Source organism: Bidens hawaiensis, unplaced genomic scaffold (genome assembly GCF_021521415.1).
Source record: "Bidens hawaiensis isolate Kalapana, Puna unplaced genomic scaffold, B.hawaiensis_p1.1 tig00001087_1, whole genome shotgun sequence".
Lineage (NCBI taxonomy): Eukaryota > Viridiplantae > Streptophyta > Magnoliopsida > Asterales > Asteraceae > Bidens > Bidens hawaiensis.
In genome coordinates, this window is record NW_027491062.1 from 3077902 (window position 1) to 3089977 (window position 12076).

Below are 12076 nucleotides of genomic sequence, written 5' to 3' on the forward strand. Positions count from 1 at the left end.
AGATATAGTTGCCGTAAGGCAGTTTGTACCCACCGTTGGCTTTTTGGAAGCCACCGTAACCTACGGTGGCCACCGTAGCTTACGGTGGACGCGTTGCTGCAATTTGTAACTGCCGTTTTTCTTGTATTTTGGGACGGCTTTTCATATGATTATCATATCTTTTCATCTAAGAAATACCTGGAGGCGATTTTTGGAGACAAGGATATTATTTTGAGTGTGGTAATCATTAGAAACTGAATTTTGATTCTTATGCAAACTATAATCGAAGAGATGATAAACCAAAACATGTGTGGCTAAATTCCTTTGTGTTCTCCCTCGAATTGTAAGGTTTCTTATGCTTGTTTGGTTGAATGTTTTATCAATTTCTGAGATAATATTTGATCTTATTGATTTCATTATTATGTTGTTCATGTATTGATTGATAGATTATTAGTTTATCGGTTTTGTGTTCTAAACCGTCAGTTCTTGGTTCTTTAAGTAATCGAGGTTAATCGGGAGGAATTTAGGGTTAGATAAACTAATTGGTTTTTGATTGATCACCTTGCGTTGTATAATCTAAGTACTTGATCTTCATTTATCGCATTCGTTTACATAAACACGAACTCAGTTTAAACATCAACTGTAACATTCATGGAAACCTGAAACCGAGGGAAGGCATATTTTCGCATATTGATTAAAACTCGTTTATTGCTTAGTTCTTTTTGTTATCAAAAACCAAACAACCAACTCTTTGAATTTACATTTTGCATTTAGTTTAATTTAGATAAATTTCACAACTACTTGGTAACACAATTTCCACAAACTCCCTGTGTTCGATACCCGCTTACCGCTATCTAATAGTTGTAATCGGTTTATTTTTGAGTGAGTCTTCGACCTCACGTCAAATTTTGGCGCCGCTTCCGGGGAGTAGTGTGCAACGTGTGTTAGCTTTAGTAGTTTTTGTGTTATTTTCGGGTTTACGCTGGTTGTGTTAGTGTGCAGGTACCTACTGGTGTATGCATACTAGAGGCTCTAACAGGTCATCACCGCTAGTAATTGATCCCGATATTGACAGAACACTTCGAAGAAACCGAGTTTTACTTCGAGAGAACAAGTTTCTTGGTTCTCCAACTGCATCAAACAACATGGATTCACCAGTTCCTACTTCTGGTCAAACAATCCCGAATACACCTCCACCAAATCCACCTCCACCAATCTATACGAATATATCTACAGCGTCAAGTGAACTTCAACAACCACCTGTCACAACCGAACCCATAAATGCCAAATTCACCTATGCAACATCATCCACATTGCCACCTATTACCAACCTTTTTCCTACATTTGGTGCATCGTCATCTCAACAATATCAACCACCAACCTTTCAATCATCACAATCAAGTTACCAATATCAACCTCAACCGTTTATGCAACATTCAAGATCACAAGGTGACGGATATGGATATGGATTTGACAGTGAATTTGAAGGGTATGAAGTAGAAGGTTATTACATGGGAGGTGATGGAGGAAAAATGGTAAATCCGGGAACGTTTGGTTATGGTCAATGGCAACAACCGCAGCAAGTGCAAGAGCTTAATCGACAACAACCACCGCCGGTTGTTGTCCAACAACCCATTCAACAACCGCCAGTTATACAACAAGCTCAACCACCAGTTCAACAAGTTCAACAACAACCACCGGTTGTTGTTAATCAAGTTCAACCGCCACCAATTGTTCAACAACCGCAAGGGCAACCTCAAGATCAACAATTCCAACCGCAAATGCCCCAACCACAGTTTCAACAACCGTTTGCACAGCCAAGGCACGTTTATAGGCAAATGGGTCAACCAAGAGTACCAATGGGGGTACCAAGAAGGCATGCAAGAGAGATGGTAAGGGGGATTGAAGCCCATTTCCGACCCATAATTACTAATAATCCATCTCCGGTGGTTATCCCTCTCAATAATCAAGGGAGGACATTCGAAGTAAGAACCAATTCCCTTCAAAGTCTTCGAAGTATAAAGGTCTAGCAATGGAGGAACCTTACTTCCACTTGGAGGCATATGACTCCATTTGCAACACAATTGGGGGTCAAGGTTTTACATCAGATGATGTGAAGTTGGTTTTGTTTCAGTTTTCATTGGAAGACAAGGCAAAGAGATGGTTTTACACTTTGCCTTCCGCGTCTGTTTATACTTGGGCCGAGATGCAACAAAGATTTTTAGAAGAGTTTTACATGGCCCAAAAGACCAATGATGCGAGAAGAAGTATGAGAACCTTCCAACAAAAATCGGGGGAACTGTTCCATGAAGCATTTGAAAGATTCAATATGATGATAAAGAATTGTCCTCATCATGGTATTGCTTTATGGGAGTTGTTGAATGCGTTTCATGAGGGTTTGAGTATGGAGGATGAACGGGATTTGAGGTCAATCACTAATGGTACATTTGGTACCAATTATCAACAAGACGATTGGGCGTATTTGGAACAAATGGAGGTTACTTCAAAGAGAAAGGCTCAAACCGGTAGAAGAGCGAGACCGACGATTGGTAGACCGCAAGTGCAAGCTGTGGAAGAAGGAAATGCACAAAACACTAATCAAGTCATCAATTTTTGTACAAATTGTAACGAATTGGGTAATGCAACGGAGGTATGTACGGTAGGTTAAGCATCGGTAGAAGAGGTGAATTCACTCCAAGGGGGAGGTGGTAGAAATTACAACATGAATTCCAACACCTACCACCCCGGGTTAAGAAATCACCCGAATTTTCGTTATGGAAATCCGGCCACTCAATCTAACCCTAATTTTCAAGGAAGTCAAAGTAATTATGTCCCTCGTCAACAATATAATAATCAAGGTAATTATCATGGAGGGAATAATTAAGGATTTCAAGGTCAAGGGGGTGACGGTCAAGGCGGTCAAGGTGGGTCAACAGGTCAAAGTTCATCAAGTGGTAATGAGGCTATGGACATGTTGAAGTTGATGCAACAAGACTTGCAACGAAGAAATCAACTTGATGAGGCGCGTATGCAAAAGGATGAAGTAAGAGATAAGGCCATCCAATCTTTGACTACACAAATGAGTCAACTCACAACTGAAGTGTCCGAGTTGAAGAAGAATAAAGGTCAATTGCCAAGCGACACAATGGTAAATCCTTCTCATAACTCTTCTCATAATGTTCCTATTAATCACGTTAGTGTTTTAAGAAGTGGTAAATAATATAAAAAAGATTTATCACCGGGTGTGGTTGATGAGGAAGTTGAGGATATTACGGGTAACGAAAGTGATGATGAAATAGTAACAAATAAACCAACTAAACATGTCACTTTTGAAAAACCGTTAAAAAATCCGGGTCAAACTTCAAATTTAAACGATGAAAATAAGGAAGTAGAACCAAAGGTGGTTCCATTTCCTTCGGCTTTACTTGACCCGGGTAAGAAAAGTATAATTTCAAGAAGGGGTCCTCAAAAAGAAGAGACGTGGGAAGTTTTTAAACAAGTAAAGGTAAATTTACCTCTACTTGAGGCAATTAAGCAAGTACCCGCATATGCAAAATTTTTGAAAGAATTGTGCACTCAAAAGAGGCAACAAAAAGTGTCTCTACGAGTGGATTTAACCGAGCGGGTGAGTGCGGTTTTAAAAGGAGATCTTCCTCCTAAGCTTCAAGATCCGGGAACGCTTTTAATTAACATTCAAGTAGGCGATTTTCAAATGTCTAAGGCATTACTAGATCTTGGGGCCGGAGTAAGTATTCTTCCGGGGGGTTTATACGACCAATATGATTTTGGTCCTTTAAAACGAGTTGAGACAACGGTTGTGTTAGCCGATTTGTCTCATAAAGTCCCCCGAGGAATTGTGCGGGACGTGATAGTAAAAGTTGAAGAATTTTACTATTCGGTTGACTTTTTGGTCTTAGATTACTCATCGGTTGATTCGACACAACAACAAAATGTTATATTGGGTCGATCGTTTTTAAACACCGCTCATGCTATTATTGACTGTCGATCAGGCACAGTTGATATGGCTTTTGGAAATAGAAAAATGAGATTAAATGTGTTCACTAACGGATCTAATGCTTTATGTGGTGATGAGTGTTTCATGGCAGATATTGTTGACACGTGTGAACCGCACGATTATGAGGACGATGCTTTGGAAGCATGTGTTTGTGATTTTTCTGAACAGGTACATCTTTGTGCATTGAGGATGGAAGAAAAAAATCAAGACGTGCTGGCGGTTAAAGAAGAATGACCACCATGGACTCATCAAATTGATGGTCTACCGGCTGTGATTGATTCGAATACAAAACCGTCATTGGAAAGTCCACAAAAGTTGGAATTGAAGGATTTGCCAAGCCACTTGAAGTATGCGTTTTTGGGGGATAATGACACATTACCGGTCATTATTGCTTCTAATTTGGAAGAGGCTCAAGAACAAGAATTGTTGAAGGTGTTGAAGGCGAACAAAACGGCCATAGGTTGGACAATTGCCGATTTAAAAGGCATTAGTCCATTTATAGCTATGCACAAAATCATCACTGACGAGGAGGCAAAACCAACTCGAGAGACTCAAAGAAGGTTGAATCCCAATTTGAGAGAAGTTGTGAAGAAAGAGGTAATCAAGTGGTTGGATGCGGGAATAATCTATCCCATCTTGGATAGCGCATGGGTAAGTCCTACACAGGTAGTACCGAAAAAACCAGGTATACAGGTAATTAAAGATGAAAGCGGTGAACAAATCGCCACCCGACCAGTCACCGGGTGGCGAGTTTGCATTGATTATCGTAAATTAAACGCCGCCACATCTAAAGATCATTTTCCATTACCTTTTATAGACCAAATTATTGAAAAATTATCGGGTCAAAAGTATTACTGTTTTTTGGATGGGTACTTGGGTTATAACCAAATTCCCATTCACCCGGATGACCAACACAAGACCACTTTCACCTGTCCGTATGACACTTTTGCGTTTAGGCGAATGCCATTCGGATTGTGTAATGCCCCGGCCACGTTCCAACGTTGTATGATGAGTATTTTTTCGGATATGGTTGGGGAGTCACTCGAAGTATTTATGGATGACTTTTCCATTTTTGGCCCAACTTATGAAAATTGTCTCAATGAATTAGAAAAAGTTTTAAAAAGGTGTGTTGAGACAAATTTAGTTTTAAGTTAGGAGAAAAGTCACTTCATGGTGCAAGTGGGTATTGTGTTGGGTCATGTGATTTCGGAAAGGGGAATGGAAGTGGATAAGGCAAAAGTCCGGGTAATATCATCTTTACCACCACCTAAAAACATTAAAGGGGTAAGGTCATTTTTGGGGCATGCGGGTTTTTATAGGAGATTTATTAAAGGCTTTAGTGTTATCACAAAACCTTTATGTAATTTATTATTAAAAGATGTTCCTTTTGATTTTACTAATGAGTGTTTGCAAGCGTTTAATGTTTTGAAGGAAAAGTTGGTGGAAGCTCCCATTTTACGACCACCGGATTGGTCAAAGCCGTTTGAGATTATGTGCGATGCTAGTGATACTACTATCGGAGCGGTTTTGGGTCAACGATTCGATAAAAAGCCGGTGGTCATTTATTATGCGAGTAAAACATTATCCGAAGCGCAACTTAATTATACAACCACCGAAAAAGAATTGCTTGTGGTGGTGTATGCTTTGGATAAGTTTCGCTCGTACATTTGGGGGAGTAAGGTGATCGTTTATTCGGACCATAGCGCGGTTCGATACTTGATGGAGAAGAAGGATGCAAAAGCGCGTTTAATTCGATGGGTATTTCTTTTGCAAGAGTTTGACTTAGAGGTTCGGGATAAAAAGGGGTGTGAAAATGTAGTGGTGGGTCACTTATCCCGAATTCCATTGGAGGGTGTTGATGACCCGATGGAGATAAACGAACGGTTTCCTGATGAAAAATTGTTAGCCGTCTCGACTACACCATGGTATGCCCATTTTGTGAATTATTTAGCAACGGGATCTATTCCAAGTCATTGGGTGAAGAAAAGAAGGCAACAGTTCATGGCCCAAGTGAAACAGTATATTTGGGATGAACCGGACTTGTTCAAGATTGGTTCGGATCAAATGATAAGGAGGTGTATTCCCGATTCCGAGGTGTGGGAAGTTTTGACTCATGCACATGCATCGGCGTGTGGAGGTCATTTTAGTGGTCATAAGACGGGTTATCGGGTGCTCCAATGTGGGTTTTATTGGCCCACCCTTTTTAAAGATGCAAGTGAATATTCCCGACATTGTTTGAATTGCCAAAAGTTGGGTGGTATCTCAAAACGGAATGAAATGCCTTTACAGCCCATTTTGGTGGTTGACATTTTTGACGTTTGGGGCATAGACTTTATGGGCCGGTTTACGAACTCATATGGGTACTTGTACATTCTTGTTGCGGTTGATTATGTGTCGAAATGGGTTGAAGCGATTGCAACAAGAACTAATGATCATTCTGTGGTTTGTAAGTTTGTACAAACTAACATTTTCTCGAGATTCGGTATACCAAGAGTGATTATAAGTGATGGTGGATCACACTTCAAGAACTTCACGTTTGGTAAGTTGTTGAAACGTTATGGTGTTAATCATCGAATTGCAACACCATATCATCCTCAAACGAGTGGCCAAGTTGAAGTTTCCAACCGCCAAATTAAGGAAATTTTGATGAAAACGGTTCGGGTGGATAGGAAAGATTGGTCGGTTAAGTTGGACGATGCATTATGTGCATAGCGAACCGCGTATAAGACACCGATTGGTACTACTCCTTACCGGTTAGTGTATGGAAAGGGGTGCCATTTACCAATGGAGTTGGCTCACCGGGCATTATGGTCACTTAAGAGTGTTAATATGGATTATCATGAAGCCGGAATGTTGAGGAAGTTGAAGTTGAGCGAACTAGAGGAAATCCGAGATGAAGCGTATGAATGTTCCTCGGCGTATAAAGAAAAGTTAAAAAGAGTGCATGATGCTAAGATACGAAAGAGAACATTTGACGTTGGACAAAAAGTATGGTTGTACAATTCGAGACTCAAATTGTTTCCCGGGAAGCTAAAAAGCAAGGGGATGGGTCCGTATGTCATCACAAGAGTAGGGAAGTTTGGTGATGTGGAGATTGAAGATATGCAAAATCAAACGAAACAAGTGGTGAATGGTCATCGCCTCAAACCATACCTAGAAGGTAAGGATCTTAATGTGCTTGAAGGTGACAAGGTGAGTTTTGTTTTACGCTCACCGGACGATGAAACAAATTAAGAGGCCAAGGTATGTTGTATATTTTTGTATATATTAAATTAGTTTTTATTTGAAATTGGTTTTAAAAATTACCTTCTTCGCTTTGGAGTTGTCCAAATCAAGTGTGGGAAGTCCTTGTGATTTTTATACCGTGTTGAGGACAACTCGGGTTTTTCATGGGGGTAGGGTAATTTTTGTTTAATTTTAATTTTTATTTGGTAATTTTTATTTTTATTTTAATTTGCTAAATTAGTTTTTATTACTAGTTTTTATTATTGTTGGTTATTGATTATTATGGTGTTAAAATTTTTTTTTTGAAATATGCATGTCCTACCGTAGCTTACGGTAGCCACCGTAAGCTACGGTGGAGAGTTAAAAACCCACGCTGGCCAGCAACTGTTGTACGGTAGACATTTTTGAACCAAGGCCACCGTAAGCTACGGTGTCCACCGTGGCTTACGGTGGACCCTTGGAGCTGGGCGACCTGGGTTCCGATATAAAAAAAAACAAATTACAATTAATATACACCACATACGTATTACCCATCTATTTCACCACATATTTCACCATCTTCTTCATCTACAACCTTCAAAAACCCTAACTCTTCAATCCATCATAACTTTCTCATCTCTCAACCAAATCAAGTGATTTTTGGGTCTAAATTAGGAATGGCAACGGGGCGGGTTTGGGGCGGGTTTTGCTTAACCCGAACCCGAACCCGAACCCGAAACCAAAAACCATCCCCGTACCCGCCCCATTACCCGTCGGGTTTAAATCGGGGATTCCCCGTTTGGTTTTTTGTACCCCCCCGACCCGCCCCGTCCCCGAACCCGAAAACCCGAAACCGATCCGACCCGACCCGAAATTGGTTCATCACATAACTGAACATTTATCGAAATAAACTTCTGCATCACACACATGAAAGCTGAAACAATGTGTTACAAAGGAAATAAAACCAAGTCTACATGGCCGAAAAATCATGCCAAATACACAAACTACAAACTTGCGACCAAATCTAAATACCAAATCAAACCAAATCATCCAAAGTCGTCGTGCCACTTTCTTTAGTACCTACCTACATTAAGAATATTTATCAATAAATCAACCAAGTTAAAAGAATAAAAGCTATGTTACAAAAATAGTAAATTTTATAAATATTATTACCTCTTCCACATCCATTTCATATTCAATGGTGCGGCAATATGCCTCGGTCTCTTCCGAACAAGTTTCTATATTTAATAGTAATAACATAAACATATATTCATGATTATGAAGATAAATAACATGAGTAATAATGTAATATTCAATATAGCGTTACCTCGAATCTCATTCAACAACCAACTTTGAGCACACATTAAAGCCTCCAAAGTTTTTGGGTGAAGTCGACTTCGGTGAGGACTTATTAATCTTCCACTTGTACTGAACGCAGATTCAGAGGCAACGGTGGAAACTGGAATTGCCAATACATCTTTTGCCATCCTTTGAAGTGTCGGATACTTACCTCCATTTGTCTTCCACCAAAGCAACAAATCCAGTTCTACTTCATCAGGCAAAAGATTTTCTTTCAAGTAGTTATCTAACTCTGCCATATCATTCAAGTCATCATTCACCTTAGCTTTGGATTTAATGTCAGATAGGAATTTTTGGAATCCACCAGAAGAACACTCTGACAACCCCGAACTGAATAAAGATGAACTAGAACCACCACCTATAAATTAATGTGAATCAAGATAAATCAAATATTAGCAATTTATATTTATACTCATTAAATATTAATATGATTATACCTTCATAGTAGTTTTTACCACGTGAGTTGGTAGATTCATATTCTTTAAAAAAAGCTCGGACAAAATCCTCAAGAGATTTAAACTCTTCCTTTGCCATTTCTTCACCGTATAAGGCAGGCATAAGCAACTCTACGTATTTTAGCTTGTAACGTGGATCTAAAACCGCAGCCATCCCCATAATCCCATGAATTACAGACCAATATTTATCAAACTTGATACTCATTTTATACGCCATTAGACTAATGTCAACAATAGAAGACTTAGTCCACTCCCGCATAGAAAAACGAATCTCACATATCAAAGGGAAAAAGACATTAGCAGTAGGATACTTGTTACCAGAAAACAAAAGAGTTACCCGATAGAATAGTTGTAGCTTGTTACATATCTCAGTTGCTAAGTCCCAATCAAGGTCCGTAGGCAAACTAGTATACCTGGGCTCTCTTTGCTTTAATCGCGTGAAAACATGTCTATAAGGTATAGCAACACTAAGCATCAAATAAGTAGAGTTCCAGCGAGTCTTGCAATCAACGATCAGTTTCTTTGTGTATTCCATTTCAAGTTGATTGGCTGCTTCCTCAAATTTTTGCTCTCTTTTTCCTGATGCAGACCAAAATAAAACACTATCTCTAATTCTTTCAATCCCATCCTCAATAACAGACAAACCATCTTGAACAATCAAATTGAGAATGTGCCCGCAACAACGCATATGAAACAACTCTCCTTTCCTCATGAGTGATCTCAATGGAAGCTTCTGTAGTAACTTGTTGATAATTGCATCATTTGTGGTACAATTATCAACGGTAAGAGTAGACACTTTTCTATCAATATTCCAATCACATAGACAATCATATAGCGTATCTGCAAGAACATCAGCTGTATGTGGTGCAGGCACATAAATAAACCTATATAAAATTTATGCATCAATATAAGTGTAAAATACATTTAAAGTTTTAAACTAACTTTATATTAGACTTGTACAATATATATGCTTTACCTCATGATTCGGCTTTGCAAGTTCCAAGAGTCATCTATAAAGTGTGCAGTGACGGCCATAAACCCTTTTCTTTGATGGTTAGCTGTCCACATATCAGTAGTTATTGCCACTCTACTTGTGATCCTCCCTAATAGTTTCTTAGTTTTCACCCTTTCATATTCATAAATTTTTAAAATGTCGCTCTTGATGGTATTTCGACTCGGAACCTTAAACAAAGGTTGAAGACCTTGAACAAACTTTCTAAAACCATGATGGTCCACCGTTGTAAGAGGATACTCGTGCACAATAATCATCTCCGCGAGATCTCTCCTTGAGTTGTCTGGATTAAACGTGTAGTTGGAGAGATATGATGAACTACCATCAACTTTCTTTTGCTCCATAATCAAGATGCTTTGTCGTATATCTTTAACAGTTCGTCTTGGACAACGTTCAAAATGATCTCGTAAATGCGATGTGCCGTTTTTGCTTGAACCTCCTAGCTTTTTCTTACAATAGTTACATTCCGCCTTATCTTCACCGTTCACTTTCATTAATTTAAAATGGTTCCACACGGCAGATCTTTTCCTTTTACCACCGACATTTTGACCATCTTCAAAAGTATCATCAAGGTTAGACTCATCGTGGGTAGTAAAGTTAGTTGGTGGTGGTTCATTAGAATCATGTACCCCTTCACTGCTTCCTTGAGGAGTAGAATAAGTAGGAGTGTTTGAAGCAACGGGAGTAGGAGTACAAGTGTCTGAAGCAAATTTATCACCTTGTGATGCCATATAGTTGTAGATGCAACTGAAATAGAATGGCACATAGAAGACTTTAAGCAAAAGCCAACTACAGGCTGCTAGAAGATAACAAATTAAAGACATAGTAAAGAGAATTAAAGAAGATTATACAATATGGACCAGTGGCTCGTGATTGCTAGTGCATGATAGATTGATAGGTCAATGTATACCAGCTACACTACAAATTAAGAGGCTCGACTGCTTTCTTCTATTATAGAATTTATAGAGGAATCAATGAGATTATACTTCATATGAACAGGTGGTAGGATGAGAAAGCGGTGGAATGAAACAGAGACCGAGAGGCCATAGAGTAAGAATATGAATATAATTGAGGATAATATTAATATTAATATAGTCTATTATCATGGAAAGAGGAAACCCCTAAAACAAATTAGATTCCCCAAATCAATTATCATGTCAATCATCAATCGCAAAGAGAACGGTGTATCATACGATATGCAACAACAACAAAATTAGGTTAATTTCAAATGAAAAACCCTAAAAAAGGAGAAAACATACTTCGGTGTGTGTGTGATAGTGGGGAAGAAAAGAATGGTGTGTGTGTGTGATTAAAGAGTGAGATTACATACTTCGGCTGGGATCAAAACGAGGAGGAGGAGGGTGGTCCGGTGGTGCAGACGGCGATTGAGTGGATGGTGATGGTGGTGCAGACGGCGATTGAGTGAATCGGGGGCGGACTGGCGGTGGCGGAGTCTGGATGAGTGGATGTCTGGATGTAGGTTTAGGTTTTTAATATATATATATATATATATTATTTATATTTATATTTATATATTATATCGGGGCGGGTCGGGGCGGGGGGTACCTGAACCCAAACCCGAACCCGAACCCGAACCCGAAACAATCCCCGAAACAATCTCCGAAACCCGACCCGAAACCGAAAAAACAAAACCCGACCCGACCCGAAATAAGCCGGTTTTCGGGTTTCCCCGTCGGATTCGGGATTTTTGCCATCCCTAGTCTAAATTGGCTAGAATCTCACAAGGGTTTCAATTATACCATTGTATTTGTGAGAATCCTTTGTTTTGTTGGTCGATTTTGGACATATAGAGTCCGAATTATTTTTGGGTTTTGGTGTATTTTGAAGCTTTCTTCATCTTCATCTTCTACAACAACAAGGTATGTAATCTATTATCATTCTTGATGGTGTATTGCAATGGAATTGTAAGTTGTTCATAATTATTGCTACACCCACACTTGCTTGAATTGTTGAATTGTTGAATAATGAGTTTGAATGGGTTATGATTGAAGATGATTAGTATGATTTGAAACACAATTATGGGCATATTAT

The 12076-nt window shown here is 39.2% G+C and overlaps 1 protein-coding gene across 1 annotated transcript; it reads right to left on the reverse strand.

The window, feature by feature from the left end:
- Positions 1 to 9984: 9984 nt before the first annotated feature.
- Positions 9985 to 10755, reverse strand: LOC143557901 (zinc finger BED domain-containing protein RICESLEEPER 3-like). Its single transcript, XM_077046866.1, has 2 exons — positions 10461 to 10755; positions 9985 to 10391 (listed from the first exon to the last, which is right to left on the reverse strand). Exons 1-2 carry the CDS (start codon positions 10753 to 10755, stop codon positions 9985 to 9987), a joined length of 702 nt encoding a protein of 233 aa, XP_076902981.1.
- Positions 10756 to 12076: the final 1321 nt, after the last annotated feature.

What these genes read in the sequence shown, in the direction of transcription:
- LOC143557901 (XM_077046866.1), bottom strand. Translation starts at nt 10,755, where the DNA reads ATGGCATCACAAGGTGATAAATTTGCTTCAGACACTTGTACTCCTACT. An exon ending in TTGTAAGAAAAAGCTAGGAG is followed by an intron (nt 10,392 to 10,460) that starts GTTCAAGCAAAA and finishes GAACTGTTAAAG; the next exon opens with ATATACGACAAAGCATCTTG.